General features: G+C 47.3%; 2 protein-coding genes across 4 annotated transcripts in view; both read left to right on the top strand.

Moving 5' to 3' along the window:
* vars2 (valyl-tRNA synthetase 2, mitochondrial) overlaps positions 1–3,241 on the top strand; it is a 40,444-nt gene extending 37,203 nt beyond the window's left edge. The window contains exons 27-31 of one of the 2 annotated variants that reach the window (XR_013771734.1): positions 678–789; positions 870–1,072; positions 2,296–2,445; positions 2,854–3,008; positions 3,088–3,241. Coding sequence is in view for 1 of the 2 variants with exons in the window: in XM_079259184.1 (XP_079115310.1) it covers positions 678–789; positions 870–1,072; positions 2,296–2,445; positions 2,854–2,931 (543 nt within the window). In the remaining variant the exon portion in view is untranslated. Of the gene's footprint in view, positions 1–677; positions 790–869; positions 1,073–2,295; positions 2,446–2,853 lie in introns of both variants that reach the window. The other variant, XM_079259184.1, reaches the window with a different exon arrangement.
* A 1,262-nt stretch (positions 3,242–4,503) lies between these two features.
* Positions 4,504–17,337, top strand: mgat1b (alpha-1,3-mannosyl-glycoprotein 2-beta-N-acetylglucosaminyltransferase b). Of its 2 annotated transcripts, none has more exons than XM_079259189.1 (3): positions 4,504–4,783; positions 11,771–12,924; positions 15,883–17,337. In XM_079259189.1, exons 2-3 carry the CDS (start codon positions 12,073–12,075, stop codon positions 16,582–16,584), a joined length of 1,554 nt encoding a protein of 517 aa, XP_079115315.1. In that variant the 5' UTR covers positions 4,504–4,783; positions 11,771–12,072; the 3' UTR covers positions 16,585–17,337. The 2 variants fall into 2 exon arrangements, with proteins under 2 accessions (XP_079115315.1, XP_079115316.1); XM_079259190.1 differs by lacking the exon at positions 4,504–4,783 and adding an exon at positions 5,159–5,206.

The following is a 17,337-nucleotide window of genomic DNA, read 5'->3' as shown; positions in this document are numbered from 1 at the left end:
ATGTACAAAATGATCTGAAACAAAGTCTCAGTGAGTATTTAAGATGATGTGTGTAAAATAAACAAGTTTAGGTTTTAATAACTAAAAATAAATAAGACAATTAACAAACTTCCACTTTCTGCTCTGGTCAAGTTTATTTCCCTGAAAACAAGTTCAGAGAGACTGTTTGGATGAATAAAAGATTGTTTAACTTGGTTTAACAGAAGAAGAGGAGGTTAACAGGAAACCTGGTCCATCCAGGTGTTTAGGGTCATAAAACTCTTTCAGGGAAGTAATTAAGCTGTTGTTCCCAGAAAGCCAGGTCTAACTAACAACACGGGGAGGTTAGAACGGACTTCTACCGACACGAGATGAGGCAGAAATAAGTGTGAAACGCAGGAACTGAAAGGCGAACGGGAAGAAAAGCTGCTTGTTGTGGTTGGATGGTCGGGATGAATCAAAGACCAGGAGATGAGGGAGAGGTTCAGGTGGACTCTGATGGTCTGGACCTGATCCTGAAGCATTCTCAGGATGAAGAAAGCTTTTTTAATGTGGAGGAAACACATGAAGTGTAAAACAATCTGAAAAGAGATCGAAGCGAATGGGAAATGTTTTTTCTAGAAGGTTCTGTTTCCTGACTGATCAGGTCTTCCTCTGCTAAGTTCTGTTGTTCGTGTTTGACCTCCCCATCCTGACAGGAACACTGGCGCTTCCCAGAGGAGGAAAAGGATTTCCTTCTGGTCCAGGAGGTGGTTCGGGTAGCCCGCTCTCTCAGGGCCCAGTGTGGTCTCACCAAAGAGAAACCTGCCAGTAAGTCACCTGATCACAGCCTGGCTTGATGAAGAAAAGCTGACAGAAACATGAGAAGATGTCCCTCTCCTGCCTTTCAGTGTGGGTGGTGTGTTCACCAAGCCAGGCCCAGGTTCTCCTCCACTTCGGCTCAGCTGTCTGGACTTTAAGCCGGATCTCCAGCCTCCAGATCTGCTGTCCTGACGGAGGGGACGCCGTCCAACCCCGCTGTTCCTCTCCTCCACCTGAAGGAAGCCTCGTTGGCGTGGTGGACCACACATGTCAGCTCCATCTTCCCGTTCAGGTGTGTCCCAGCTGGATCCAAATCAGTTTCCTCATGTCGGCCGCAGGTTCCTCCTCATACATGGAACAAACCTTCAACACTTTCCAACCTCAGCTTTCTTGTGTTTTCCGTCGTTTGTGAAGTAATTCCACATAAACTCCATGTTGCGGCTGACTGTCCAACGCCATTATCTACTTAGCCGCTGCAGGCTAAACACGGGACATATTGATGACGCGCACCAAGATGTATGTTCTCCTTATTGCGTTTGTTTATTTTTATAGTTACTTTAAATAAATTACAAAGAACAAACAATACGCAGAGCAAAAACATCTAATTGTGGTCAACAAAAAGTTTACTCCCGAGCTCACCCCACTTCTGCATCCTTACAGCCAAAACGATGCGCTCAGGTCAGTGCAACTATTTGTAATGTGTGCATTCACACCCAAAGTGACACACTCTCCACCCAAGTGCCAATCAAGCCTGCACACATCAGCATATTCGCAGACATTCATGTCTTATAATATGGCTCCTACACTCCACTTGCAGCACGTTTCTCCTGACTGTGCAGCAGCTAGCTCCGTTCTCAGCAGGTCGTCCCTCCCAGCTTGTAGAGCTGCTTCAGGACGAACAGGAACCCCAGGTTCCATACAGCTAACAGCAGTTTTTACTGAATCATTTTGTCCAACTTCCAGCTTCTGTAGTTCAGATAAATGTAAGAAACATTCTAGCTCTCTGTGACGTTACGTCGGCGGCAGATCTAGTCACAATCCCAGAAAGAAGACAAGGACATGGTCTCAGCCTGACCTTTCAGTAACATGGCTGACATGATGGAGTAAAAACACACCGAAGCTTCTGGGAGAACAGAGGCCAACTTAACATACAAAACATCCCAAACTAGAAATAAAGACAGCTAACCACAGACGGAACTGCAGCCAGGCAGGTTTATTTCTGTTCCAACAACAGGGTGATTTAAAGTGCTTTACAGAGGCAATAAAACGTTAAATAAGAAGCATAATGTAGAAAGCAAGGAAAAAGAATTAACATGAACTGATGAAACCTGCAGATTTGGACTTTAAATAAACTCAAAAAACCTGAATAAAAACGACTGAAATGCAGCTGAGAACAGGCTTTCACCTGGATTTAAATAAACTGAGTGTTTCAGCTGATCTGAGGGCCTTAATGTAGAAGCTCAGCTTTTCTATACTTCAGTGCCAACCGAACATCGTGCTGATGTCCTCTTTCAGAGCCGTATGGACATTGACACTCAGATCCTGCAGCTGTCTCAGCGCAGAGACAAACTCCTCCCGAAGCTGGACCAAGTCCTCCAAAGGCTCCGCTCTCCAGACCACCTGACAAAGGTTCCCGCGCATGTCCGGCAGCAGATGGACAGGAAGGTAAGCAGGGTGCAACATCTGGAGACAGCAGCTGAGACAGGCTGGACACAGGACAGCGTTATGTTGTCCACGACTTCCGTCTGCACAGAAACACCTGAACTACTTTAATGTGGAGCCGTGGTAAAGCTGGGACAGACGTCCACATGATCTTAGTGTCAGCTGATCAGTAAAAGTTCAGTTTAAGTCTTTAAGTCTTAAGTTAAAAGTGCTTCGTCCTTTAAAATATCATCATGTGACAGTCTTGAGCCTGATGAAGCCTGACGAAGCCTCTCCTCTGCGATGCTTTGTCAGCTCCTGTTGGTCTGTGGGGTTTTCATGCAGCCCAGCTGACTGGAGATCAGCTGACTGAATATTCCTGCTCATGTTGTCTTTATATGTAAAAATGTCGGTCTGATCTTCTGTGTTCAGATTTCAGCTTTGAAGCAGGAGCTGAAGATGATTGAAGACCAGATGAAGCTGCTGCAGGAGACGCAGACAGCAGGATAACTGCAGACATCACAGCTTGTGGACTGTTTCATTATTTATCGTGTTGCTTCAGTCAGACGTCTGCAGCTCGCCTCCAGGTGAGGAGACAGACGTCCACGTTAAGATCTGATTATCTGCTGCTGCACATCACCTGAACACCTTTTTATATCACATCAGTTATACTGATGGTTGATATGGACAACCATCCTGCAGTCCTTCTGGATGTTTCTGGATCAATCAGCTGCGGATGTAGACGTCTGTAGGAGCAGGAGGCCATGTTGACTGAAACTGGAAAGTAATACTACAACTCTGTTGGTTTAAAAAAGCTGAGAAAAGGGTTATTAAAACATGAAGAAAAGGGTGTTTGACTTTTCTTTTTACTAAAGTCAGTTTATCTGTGTGTGTGTGTGTGTGTGTGTGTGTGTGTGTGTGTGTGTGTGTGTGTGTGTGTGTGTGTGTGTGTGTGTGTGTGTGTGTGTGTGTGTGGATGCAATAAACAACATAAAGATATAAGTCTAGCCTTCATTGCTTTGAGTGTTTATCTGAACATAAGAGCAAAAAAATAAGTAAATCTACAAAATTGCAATCCAAAAATGTTCTTGTTTAAACAATCTGGGAAGAAGCCAAAACATTTTCTTTATCCCAGTAGATTATACAAAATATCATTTACATTTTCATCATATATACCATAGTCACAGTGAGTGGTTGTTGGTCCTGCGATGGACAGGCGAGCTGTCCAGGGTGTACCCTGCCTTTCACCCAAAGACTGCTGGGATAGGCTCCAGCTTCCCCGCAGCCCTTCATTGGACTAAGAGGTTGGGATGATGAATGAATGAATGAATGAATACCATAGTCACATTCTTTATTAGTAAAAAATAAAACAAAACAAAACAAGGCAATACATCATATTATGAAACACACACAGATATATATACACTGCTAAAAAAAAATAAAGGGAACACTAAAGTAACACGCAGATTTGAACGAATTAAATATTTTTATTAAATACTTTGTTCTTTCCATAGTTGAATGTGCTGACAACAAAATCGCACAAAAATTATCAATAAAAATCAAATGTGTCAACCATGGAGGTCTGGGGTTTTACTTAAAACTAAAGTGGAAAAACACACGACAGGCTGATCCAACTCTGATGTAATGTCCTTACAAAATGTAAGTCAAAATGAGGCTCTTTTCTCTTTCAATAAATAGAAAGGATGTTTTGTGCTTTATTGTTTTGACAAGTTTCTGTCAATGACAAAGTTTTTCTTATGCAAGATAGAAAGAAAGAATAAGAAATAAAGAAAAGGAAAAAGAAATAAAAGAAAAAGAAAGAAAGAATAGGAAATAAAAAATAAGAAAGAAAGAGTAAGAAATAAAGAAAATGAAAGAAAAAAAGGAAAAGAAAGAAAGAATAGGAAATAAAGAAAAGGAAAGAAGAAAGAAAGAAAGAAAAGGAAATAAAAAGAAAGAAAAAAGGAAAGAAAAGAAAGAAAGAGGAAGATCGGCTCGACTCGGCTAAACTCGGTCTTTTACGTGTCATCGACCCGGAAGTGTAGTTTCGTGGAGGCCAATGGAAACGGTGTCGGTGGGAATCAGCCGCTGAGGAGCAACCGGAGGAGGAGAAGTGTGAAGACCTGCTCCTGCTTGGAGACCCGAGTCTCCGCCACTCAGCAGACCATGTAGTCCGCTGACATCTACTGGAGCAAACCGCGGAGCTCGGCCAGTAATGGTGTCCGGAGGTGGAGGTGGAGGTGGAGGAGCCTCGGCGATCCGCGGAGATCTGCTGCAACTGAGGGGAACATCCAGCTGGCCACAAGCTCCATGTCAGCTCGCCATGAGCAGGGTTTCATGTGTCGGAGCTAAGCTGGAACAGGTGAGGGAGATGTCTGCAGAAACCATGTTTTACTGTTAGCCTGGAGCTAACAGCGGCTCACCGGGCTGCTGAAGCCGGCGACAGGCGCCTGCTGGTCGGATTAAAACCACCGGCTGGCGGGGGGTCTGTTAGCTTCCAGGTTAGCATGTGCTGGTAGCCACTGTGTGTTTGTTTGTGTGTGTGGGTGTGTGTGCGTGTGTGATCAGCTGGACTTGAAAGCGGCGCGTGCCACAGTGTTGTCATGTGAGCGGTGCGTGGAGCTCCACGGTGTCTCCTGCGTGGATCCTACCAGCCAGCTCCACGTTGCCTGACGGAAGAGGTGGAGATTCAACTGGTTCAGTCAGAGAGGAGCAACAATCCCTCCCAGTTCCGCCAGTTTCTCACAGAAAACAGACTGGTTTGGGAAGTCCGGACGGACTGGAGGTAGGTTGGCGTTTTACCCGGGGACCAGTTCCACCTGACGGGTTCTGGGGTTCTTCTGGATCCGCTTTCTGCCAGTTGGACCTGACGGGTTCTGGGGTTCTTCTGGATCTGCTTTCTGCCAGTTGGACCTGACGGGTTCTGGGGTTCCTCTGGACCCGCTTTCTGCCAGTTGGACCTGACAGGTTCTGGTCCTCTGGACCCGCTTTCTGCCAGTTGGACCTGACAGGTTCTGGTCCTCTGGACCTGCTTTCTGCCAGTTGGACCTGACGGGTTCTGGGTTTCCTCTGGACCCGCTTTCTGCCAGTTGGACCTGACGGGTTCTGGGTTTCCTCTGGACCCGCTTTCTGCCAGTTGGACCTGACGGGTTCTGGGTTTCCTCTGGACCCGCTTTCTGCCAGTTGGACCTGACGGGTTCTGGGTTTCCTCTGGACCCGCTTTCTGCCAGTTGGACCTGACGGGTTCTGGGGTTCCTCTGGACCCGCTTTCTGCCAGTTGGACCTGACGGGTTCTGGGTTTCCTCTGGACCCGCTTTCTGCCAGTTGGACCTGACGGGTTCTGGGTTTCCTCTGGACCCGCTTTCTGCCAGTTGGACCTGACGGGTTCTGGGTTTCCTCTGGATCCGCTTTCTGCCAGTTGGACCTGACGGGTTCTGGGTTTCCTCTGGATCCGCTTTCTGCCAGTTGGACCTGACGGGTTCTGGGTTTCCATGGTGCGTTCACTGACCGTCTGACTCGGTTTTAAAGGTCCTGAAGGGTCCTGGATCTGGTCCTTTATGGTGGACTGGTTGAATGAACAGTGGAGGTCGTCACGTCAGGTCCAGGTATGTTTGGAGTGAAGAAATGATGTGAGAAGCTGTGGAAACACCTGGAATCCCATTCAGTCACCTTGTGTTGGGGATTTCTTGTGGTAAACACAGATCTAGTTGTGTTTCCGTGTCTTTATGAGCCAACTGCTGAATGAACCCGTGTAGAAGAACCGGTGATGTGTTTGTGTGGAGTTCAGATGGAAAAACTCTGAATCCTCGTGGCTTTAGGGAAAGAAAGGAAGCAGTGTGTCGGGATGTCGGACTGGATCAGTAAACACGGCCAACATGAGGATTATTGCAGCCTATATTTATCAGCACTAATTGGTTTAGGAGCTTCTGCTCCTGGGGGGGGGGTTGCTGTGACCTCCATGTGGTGGAAGCTGGACTCCCACATGTCCTGTGTTCTCGCAGCTCCTGGTTATTATCTCAGATCCTGTTTGTTGTGTTGGACTTTGCCTGTGCAGATAACTCCTGGTTTGACTCTGTGGGGTGGTGGGTTGCCCACCAGTCACGGGACAAGCGGTCAGATTGCCGTGTGTGCTCGCTGTCATGGTAGGGATTGACTGAAAGACCTGGACTCAGACCTGGGAAGTGGTTTGTGTAAATACAGAAACATGAAAAGGTCTGAGTCCGGTGTATATCTCAGATTCTGCTCGCAGGCGGGTTACACGTCATTTTCTAACTAAACTTTAGGTCACTGGGGGTACATGAACCCCTGAGGCCAGGGGTCCTCAAACTTTTGAAGCCAGTGACCCCTCATAGGGAGAAAATCCTGATTATCCAAACATATTAGATCAGAAGGATCAGAAAGACTTTTATTGCCATTATCTTAGAACAATTCACAGACTAGGAACTTGATTCGGTGATAAGGTGCTGAATAATAAAAGATAATAATTAAAAACACTGAATAATAATATAAAATTAGAAATACAGCTATTTTACAATTATTTTACAAATAAGATAAGACATGCAGAGAAATGAACATAAATACAAACTTTTTTTGGTTAAAAATCTATAATAAAAGTAATTTGGTTTGTAGACATGCAGATATGTACAGTATGAACCGCAGCATCCAAACAACCGTTAGCAGTGTGATGTTACATGACTTATTTAAGTGACTGGAGTTATAAAGTGTCCAGATCAGGTATTATGGGTCTGACGGCGGAGGGGAAGAAACTGTTTTTATGGCGAGAGGTTCTGGTCTGAACGGACCGTAACCCTGTTGAGGTTTCTGCCATCTGAACCAGGAGCTGGTAGCAACTTTTAAACGTAGGATTACTGAACCACAACAGGAACATATGTGATCCCGTTTGACTAGTCCTGAAACGTCACAACAAGACGATCCTCCTGTAGACACAATCCGTGTTTATTTTCACAGACAAAGTGGATAACGGCGCCTCAGAGAGGTCAGTGGTTGGACGGGGAGCGATGGCCTCCGTACGAGTTGGGACATTTCTTCAGAGGGGGGCAAAAACGTCAATGATTAAAAGGGCCGTGACGATATGCTTTCATTCCGATTCATTCCAATTTTTTAGGAGATGATTCAATTTAAATTGTGATTCTCCAGTATTGCTGATTTTTGTTGACTAAAAACAAAAAAAATGTGTAAAACTTTTTTTTTTTTTTTTCTTGATTTCAATGAGGAAAAAACAACACAGTGTCCAGACCATCATTCTGCTGCTATAATGCCAAGACAAGTAAAAAGTTCATTATCATTATCGTGGACTAATTTTATTTATTTGAAGAAAATTAAAAAAAAAACTTTTTTTTTCTTTTTCTTTTTTTTTTAACAAAAAAATCTATTTTGAAAATTGTGACGTAAAAAATCCCGATTTCCAATTGTTCAATTCGATTGTCCCACCCCTAACAATTAACCTGCTGAAATCCGACTTTCTGTCCTGTAACTGTTCAGCCTTAACTGGGAGCTGCCCACTCCCACAGATTAGAAGCTGGCGGGAAAATGAAGGAGTCCAGAGATACGCTGGAACAAAATGCTCCAGATGATGCTGGAAGTGATTCATTCCTTGGTTTCAGATTATAAAATGAACGGACATAAATGAGACGTCTCTGACTCCAGTTTATTTACTGGGAACATACTGGTGTTCCTGTGTGTCCCAGCTGGGTTGCAGCGCTGCAGATGTGGTCGGAGAGGGGGGGGGCAGTGGTTCCACCTTGTGTCCTAGCTGCGGTGTCCTCGCAGAGGAACCAATATTCACCATGAAGGAGGAGGTGCAGGAGATGGAGAGGAATAAACACCACCCTGACAGAAACTTGTGAATAAATGAGAATTCTCCACCTCTGATGTGTTGCATCACTTCTAGACGTAAAGCAGCAGCGTTTGGTTCCAACGTGAGAGGATGATTGACAACACAATCATTCAGATTGGATGATTGATCAGGTGAACGCAGGTGAAGCGCTGACGCCATTTAGTAGCATGTTATGTAGCGTCTCCACTATCTGCACACATCTGCAGCTGTACAACAGGTTTCCTCCTGGGCATGGAGGCTCCTCCACCTGCCTCCATCTGCCCGATGGCCGCTACACCACGTCTGGCTGTGGAGAACATCGTTCTGTTCCTCTGCTCTGGGTTGGGAAAAGGAGCGGACCCGACCTGTCAGTCCCTTCCCTTTGGAAGGTGCCGGACTGGAGTCCAGAGTCTCCATGTTCCATGTCCACCAGCAGGGACAGATAAGCCACGTTGGGGAGCATTTTATCTCCAACCATCACTTCATGTTCTGTATCTGCAGGTGGAGGAAACACCTGAGCAGCCTGATGATGGGCTGTTGTCATGGCGACCACGTCATTTTAATGCAATTATTCATTTAGACTTTCATTATTAATGCAGCTTCTGTACGACTTAACTGTGTGAAATGGTTTTTATAACATGTAGAACTGCTTCGTTTCAGAGCAGATTTTACTGGTTGATGTTTTAGTGGTGGAGGAACAATATCAAATGTGCTTTTTTTTTTTGCAAATGCTGTTAATGTCCAACATTCTGCCTAAAGGTTTATATTTGATTTTGAACAAATGTATCAAATTTCACACAATTTCTTTGGTTTTATTTTCTACCGTTGGTGTCGCCGTTTCCCGTTTCTCCAGATGTTGTCGTACGCCGGGGTCAGAGTTGGCGTGGAGGTCGGGACGTTTCACCGCCAAGTCGTGTTTTGATGAATTCCAAAAGTTGACTATAATTGGCGTACGCCGGGTTTTGTGCGACAGCTTCGTAGACGAGGCCCCAGGTCTGAATGAGGTGACTTAGACCGGGACTTAAGCCCCAATCCGGATCTAGATTCAGGCCCAGGCCTCGTTTTTTACACGTCAGGTCATTTGTTTTGTAATTGTCGTCAACAGCCTCAGAAAATCCACGTTTGCTGTTTGTGTTTAGTTTATTCAGAGCTGGTAGAAGTTTTCTGAGGAGCAGCTAACATGATAAACAAACAAACTAATGGAGAAGCTGGGAATAAAACCATCCGTTGTGCTCCAGAAGAAGAGCAGAAAACTTGACTAAAGTTTTAACGTTAGATTTTAAGATATCCAAACACACTCCTAGTGATATGTTCTTCATTTTGCCGGTGTAAGAGATGTTCACAGCCAGATTTGTCCCAGACAGGAAGGTGATTGGTTGGTTTCTGTCAGGTGACTACAACACCGTTTCCCCACAGAGCTGCTGTCTGAAGCAGCATGTACCTGTCGTTCCAGTTTAATCACAGCTGTGCAGGCGTCCTTTCCTGCTCGCTGCTCTTCAGTCCTACAGCTTCATCATCTCTCTGATCGGTTGTCAGACTTTGTCTCATGTAAACCGGACTTCAATGTTCCTTTTGTCTTTATTGTTCACCTGCTGCACACCAGCTTCTACTCCCGACATCTTCTGATGTCTTTCTCACAGTGGAACAGCGTAGGTGTTCAAATGCAGAGTTTCTTTGGGGAATTCATCTGGAACACCAACATCACCTCGTCAGCTGTGCAGAGGAATCCAACATAGATACAGAAAAACATCGTAAGATGTCGTTGGACCTTCCTTCAGCTGATTCCAAGCAGCATCACCTCAGAAAGTTTCTGCTTTCTTTCTGTCTTTCTGATTTAGCTTGTTGGTTTCTGGTGCTCCTGACGGTCAGTGGTTTTGTTCTCTGCAGGGACCATGAATCTACAGTTGGCGTGTGTGTGTGTGTGTGTGTGTGTGTGTGTGTGTGTGTGTGTGTGTGTGTGTACATACAGTTGTGCTCATATGTCTTCATCCCCTTTCATTAAAGAAAAAGCTGAATTTACAACAGTCAGATAACTGGAGAAAAATGAACAATAACTAAAAATTTACAAAAATATCATTTAGTAATATAAGACACTGTTTTTTTCATTTAATTGAGTTGAAGAAAGAGAAAAAAAAACAAAAAAAACAAACATGTCCTGTACAAATGAGAGACTTTTCTGTTGAACAGTGGGATAAAATACCTGTCAACAGGTGCAGAAGTCTGACTGAGAGGAACAGAAAACACCTGACTGGAGCGGAAACATTAAAGGATTGTTCAACTAAATATTACTTTATGACTGATGGAATATGTAACAAATTATCTTATTTGTTTGCTTTTTTAAAAATATTTCTATTGAAGCAGAATTAGAAAATAATGTAATGATTTTCATAAAATTTTTATTTATTACTTTAGTCAATTTCAGCTTATTTTACAGGCAGTTGTTTTTTTCCTTCTTTAATGAAAGGATATGAATAATGAGCACAACTGTATGTATATAGGTGGGTATGTGTATAGGTGTATGCATTTATCTCTTTCTCTTGTTTTTTCTGTTTTCTCTTCTTTCCTGTTCTCTTTCTGTCCCTCTTCTGTCCTCTCCGGTCAGGTCGAGCAGCATAAACTCTGTAATACGAACAATTATCCAAAACAAATAGGAAATTAAAATAAGAATCCAGAAATACAAGGAGATCATTACATCTATAAAAGCTCCTCTTGGCAAAATAAATGAGCTTAGCAGAACACAGCATCCAGAACATCAGTCTGCTGCTTCAATGCTGGACAAGACAATTTAAAAAAAAAAAAAAAAAAAAAGCTTCTGCAATGTCAAAACATTTATATCCGTCTCACATTCATTTGTCTCCAACATCTTGTAGTGATAACAGGAGGCTGAACATCCCAAAGACCCTCCATGTGAGTGGGTTCTGGATTCTGTGGTGCCAATCCATGTGTGAAAAACTTGTCTCCTCCTCCCAGAGCTGCACTTCCACAGTCTGAGCTCCATGAATCTTCAGTCTTTGTTATCTTGGAAGATGGCCGTGCCGTCAGATGAGCTAACCTACACGTTTTTCTCTCCTCGCTGGTCCGTGGGTTCTTTCTGGCTGCACAGCGGTTCAGTCCCATGAATTTTCTTCACATTGTTCATGTGGAACTGTTCAAGCTTCCGCTATTAAAAAACTAAAGGAAAAGTCGCTGGTTTTTGTCTGGTTGTTGGAAGAAACAAGAAGCTTCTCGTCTGGTAATCCGGATCAACCATGGGTTGAATTTTGGGGTTCCAACCAAAGAAATCTGAGAAACCAGTTTGACGTGTTTGAGCTTCAGGCATCAGTGATGGTGGAGATGGTGTCCTAGTTAAACTCTAATGGCCGTTTTGTCAGCTGTTCCTTCTGTACGTAGCACCAAAGGGACGATTCTGGTGAGAAAGTTGGGATGTTTCTGTTGTATCTCAGTGGATTTGATGGTAGTTAATGTGACTGCCAGTCGTTGTGCTGATTCTTTCTCTTCCTGCTCTGTTTTCAGGATGATGGCTGAAGGATAACGTCTACAGAGTCGCATTCCCTCAACCCCAAGCAGCCCCACCTTCCTCTCCTGTCCTCTACAGACTGAGTCCTTCACGAAATGCATGTTCTCCACACCAACATTGTGTTAGTTTGTTACAGACTGTCTGTCTGTCCTCTCCGTAAGCTTCCTGACCAACAGACAGGATGAAGTGAAGACCGTGTGACGGGACATGAACTGCTGGAACGTCTGAAACTGCTCCTTGGTCTGTAGGATTATCCGTTTCCCTCCCAGCTCCGTTCATTTTCTGCCGACCTTGGGCCATGGTTCGGAAGAAAGGTTCTCTAATATTATGCGGCGCTTTCCTGTTTGTTGCCTGGAATGCTTTGCTTCTGCTTTATCTCTGGGGTCGACCTCCAATCGGCCGCCTTGGAGAGGGGGGCGGGGCCGAACCGGGAGGAAAGGAAGAATGGGGTGTCGGCAGAGGGAAAGTGGCTCGAGTTAACCTCGCTGGGGAGGTGATCCGGCTGGCGGAGGAGGTGGAAGTTCAGCTTGAAACCCAGAAAAAACTACTGAAGGAGATTGAAAGTCACCGGGCCGTGTGGGCTCGGCAGAAGGACGTTGGGAAGAGAGAGACGGATTACGTGAAAGAAGACAAAGAGGTAGTCATCCAGCCACTGCCAGAAACCCCTGGTCCTACGAAGAATGGTGTGGATGCCAAGGATCAGAGTGATGCAAAACACACTCAGAAACCTGCTGAGACGGCAGCTCCAGGATCAGATTTACCAGAACCGGAAGGGAACATCATCACCACCAAACCGAGCCCTTCGGCCGGAAGCCCAGAGTTCATCATCCCCATCCTGGTCATCGCCTGCGACCGAGTCACCGTCAAACGCAGCCTGGACAGACTCGTCCAGTACCGCCCCTCTCCAGAACTCTACCCAATTATTGTCAGCCAGGACTGTGGCCACGCAGAAACGGCTCGCGTGATTGGTTCGTACGGAGATCAGGTGACGCACATAAGACAACCAGACCTGTCGGACATCAGGGTGCGGCCGGAGCACAGGAAGTTCCAGGGCTACTACAAGATTGCCAGACACTACCGGTGGGCCTTGAACCAGGTGTTCAACACCTTCTCCCAGTCCACGGTGGTCATCGTGGAGGATGACCTGGAGGTGAGGGCTCTTAGACTAGTCTGACTAGTCCATGTGGTCGGGATGGTCCAACTGCATGACAACATCGTTGTAGTGCAGACATCATGTGGGAATGTTTATTCTGGCGCTGTACGGCGTTACAAATGCTCGGCTGATGCCTCCGTCAGTCTGTCTGAGGAGGCATCGAGTTCATCTTCACAGCTTTGTGTAAACAAGATATTTCTATAGGTAACACGCCGTTTCCTGCGGGTAACACGCCGTTTCCTGCGGGTAACACGCCGTTACCTGTAACGCGGCGTTTCCTGCGGTTACCACGCCGTTTCCTGCGGGTAACACGCCTTTTCCTGCGGGTAACACGCCGTTTCCTGCGGGTAACACGCCGTTTCCTGCGGGTAACACGCCGTTACCTGTAACGCGGCGTTTCCTGCGGTTACCACGCCGTTTCCTGCGGGTAACACGCCGTTACCTGTAACGCGGCGTTTCCTGCGGTTACCACGCCGTTTCCTGCGGGTAACACGCCGTTTCCTGCGGGTAACACGCCGTTTCCTGCGGGTAACACGCCTTTTCCTGCGGGTAACACGCCTTTTCCTGCGGGTAACACGCCGTTTCCTGCGGGTAACACGCCTTTTCCCGCAGGTAACACGCCTTTTCCCGCAGGTAACACGCCGTTTCCTGCGGGTAACACGCCGTTTCCTGCGGGTAACACGCCGTTTCCTGCGGGTAACACGCCGTTACCTGTAACGCGGCGTTTCCTGCGGTTAACACGCCGTTTCCTGCGGGTAACACGGCCGTTTCCTGCGGGTAACACGGCCGTTTCCTGCGGGTAACACGGCCGTTTCCTGCGGGTAACACGGCCTTTCCTGCGGGTAACACGGCCTTTCCTGCGGGTAACACGCCGTTTCTTGCGGGTAACACGCCGTTTCCTGCCGGTAACACGCCGTTTCCTGCGAGTAACACGCCGTTTCCTGCGGGTAACACGCCGTTTAATGCGGGTGACACGCCGTTTAATGCGGGTAACACGCCGTTTAATGCGGGTAACACGCCGTTTCCTGCGGGTAACACGCCGTTTAATGCGGGTAACACGCCGTTTAATGCGGGTAACACGCCGTTTAATGCGGGTAACACGGCCGTTTCCTGCGGGTAACACGGCCGTTTCCTGCGGGTAACACGGCCTTTCCTGCGGGTAACACGCCGTTTCTTGCCGGTAACACGCCGTTTCCTGCGAGTAACACGCAGTTTCCTGCGAGTAACACGCAGTTTCCTGCGGGTAACACGCAGTTTCCTGCGGGTAACACGCAGTTTCCTGCGGGTAACACGCCGTTTAATGCGGGTGACACGCCGTTTAATGCGGGTGACACGCCGTTTAATGCGGGTAACAAGCCGTTTAATGCGGGTGACACGCCGTTTAATGCGGGTAACACGCCGTTTAATGCGGGTGACACGCCGTTTAATGTGGGTAACAAGCCGTTTCCTGCGGGTGACACGCCGTTTAATGCGGGTGACACGCCGTTTAATGCGGGTGACACGCCGTTTAATGCAGGTAACACGCCGTTTAATGCAGGTAACACGCCGTTTAATGCGGGTGACACGCCGTTTAATGCAGGTAACACGCCGTTTAATGCAGGTAACACGCCGTTTAATGCGGGTAACACGCCATTTAATGCGGGTGACACGCCGTTTAATGCGGGTGACACGCCGTTTAATGCGGGTGACACGCCGTTTAATGCGGGTGACAAGCCGTTTAATGCGGGTAACAAGCCGTTTCCTGCGGGTAACACGCCGTTTCCTGCGGGTAACACGCCATTTCCTGCGGGTAACACGCCGTTTAATGCGGGTAACACGCCGTTTCCTGAGGGTAACACGCCGTTTCCTGAGGGTAACACGCCGTTTAATGCGGGTAACACGCCGTTTCCTGAGGGTAACACGCCGTTTAATGCGGGTAACACGCCGTTTCCTGAGGGTAACACGCCGTTTAATGCGGGTAACACGCCGTTTCCTGAGGGTAACACGCCGTTTCCTGAGGGTAACACGCCGTTTAATGCGGGTAACACGCCGTTTCCTGAGGGTAACACGCCGTTTAATGCGGGTAACATGCCGTTTCCTGAGGGTAACACGCCGTTTAATGCGGGTAACACGCCGTTTCCTGAGGGTAACACGCCGTTTCCTGAGGGTAACACGCCGTTTAATGCGGGTAACACGCCGTTTCCTGAGGGTAACACGCCGTTTAATGCGGGTAACACGCCGTTTCCTGAGGGTAACACGCCGTTTCCTGAGGGTAACACGCCGTTTCCTGAGGGTAACACGCCGTTTCCTGAGGGTAACACGCCGTTTAATGCGGGTAACACGCCGTTTCCTGAGGGTAACACGCCGTTTAATGCGGGTAACACGCCGTTTCCTGAGGGTAACACGCCGTTTAATGCGGGTAACACGCCGTTTCCTGAGGGTAACACGCCGTTTAATGCGGGTAACACGCCGTTTCCTGAGGGTAACACGCCGTTTCCTGAGGGTAACACGCCGTTTAATGCGGGTAACATGCCGTTTCCTGAGGGTAACACGCCGTTTAATGCGGGTAACACGCCGTTTCCTGAGGGTAACACGCCGTTTAATGCGGGTAACATGCCGTTTCCTGAGGGTAACACGCCGTTTAATGCGGCTAACACGCCGTTTCCTGAGGGTAACACGCCGTTTCCTAACGGTAACACGCCGTTTAATGCGGGTAACACGCCGTTTCCTGAGGGTAACACGCCGTTTAATGCGGGTAACACGCCGTTTCCTGAGGGTAACACGCCGTTTAATGCGGGTAACACGCCGTTTCCTGAGGGTAACACGCCGTTTAATGTGGGTAACACGCTGTTTTCCTGCACCAGTCACAGGAAACTGAACGCATCGCTGCAACATTCAGACAAGGTCAGCTTTCTGTGAAACCTTTTCCATCTGGATCTTTCTCGCCTCACTGATGTGTATCTTCCTGTACTGTAGGTGGCACCGGACTTCTTTGAGTACTTTCGAGCCCTGTATCCTATCCTACGCGCCGACCCCACGTTGTGGTGTGTGTCCGCTTGGAACGATAATGGCAGAGACGCCTTGGTGGATCCGTCCAAGGCGGACCTCCTCTACAGAACGGACTTCTTCCCTGGTCTGGGCTGGATGCTGCTGAAGGAGATGTGGGATGAACTCGAACCCAAATGGCCCTCGGCCTTCTGGGATGATTGGATGCGGCAACCTGAACAGCGAAAGGAGCGCTCCTGCATACGGCCGGAGATCTCTCGGACTATCACCTTTGGTCGTAAAGGTGTGAGTTTAGGTCAGTTCTTTGACCAGTACCTTCGCTACATTAAGCTAAACACTGAGTTTGTGCCTTTCACCAAACATGATTTGTCTTATTTGCCGAAGGAGAAGTACGACGAGAAGTTTGTTAAAGAGGTTTATAGTGCCACGCTGGTTAAGATTGAGGACCTGCAGCAAGGGGGTGGTCTCAGAGGGCCTGGGCCGTACAGGGTGCAGTACTCCAGCAGGGACAGTTTTAAAGTCTTTGCTCGAAATCTTGGTGTGATGGACGACTTAAAATCTGGAGTTCCCCGGACAGGTTACAGGGGCGTGGTCAGCTTCCTGCACCGGGGCCGAAGGGTGTTCTTGGCTCCTCCGGAGGGCTGGAAGCAGTACGACACCAGCTGGAGCTGATCCGGACTCCACGCTGGAGCTCCTCCTAGACCAAAGAAGGACAGAGCTGGAAACGGGATGCCACCAGGGTGTGAAGGCCTGTTTTCCAGCTGCTTATCCCTGAACTCTGAGGACCCCCCACTAACTCTTAGAAAACCCACAAAGCTGTTTTAAAAGAGCTGCTGGCCGCGTGCCTTTCCGTCTGGGCCTGTTTTGGATCTGAAATGAAGTTTTAACGTCTCTGTTTGCATCAGCAGCAGGCGGAGGCTGAACGACAGCTTCTCTTTTACGTAACGCTGAGTTGTTCCAGGTCAAAGTGACGCTCTGAACGCCTCCCGACGTGACTCACGGGGAGAAGAAGTTGGACCACTGATTCAGGACTGCACACTCGCCGACTGCATCCATCCTGAAGTTATTTCCATGCAGAGAAATGTTACAGTGATGCTCTCTGTCTGGATGAAGGAAACTGTTCGTATGAAGGATGATGTGTTTAAAACGGATCTTAAAAGCTCTCTGTATGTCTGGAACTGAGTTAATGATGAAGTCTAAAGTGTTTCTGATGGACCCACCCCCATGTTCTGGTCTCTGCAGAACTGTGATTTGGTCAGTTTCGGTTCATGAATGTGATAGATGAAATGATTATCACTGTACTGTACTAACGATGGGAGACGGAACAGCTGAACCCTCCTCTGTATGGTGAATTTATGAGCCACTGCCTGAGCTGTTTCTAACTTTAATATACTATAAATAAAATCAACTATTTTGATATTTGTC

This window comes from Telmatherina bonti (assembly GCF_933228915.1).
Source record: "Telmatherina bonti genome assembly, chromosome: 19".
NCBI lineage: Eukaryota > Metazoa > Chordata > Actinopteri > Atheriniformes > Telmatherinidae > Telmatherina > Telmatherina bonti.
This window is presented reverse-complemented; position numbering and strand designations above follow the sequence as displayed.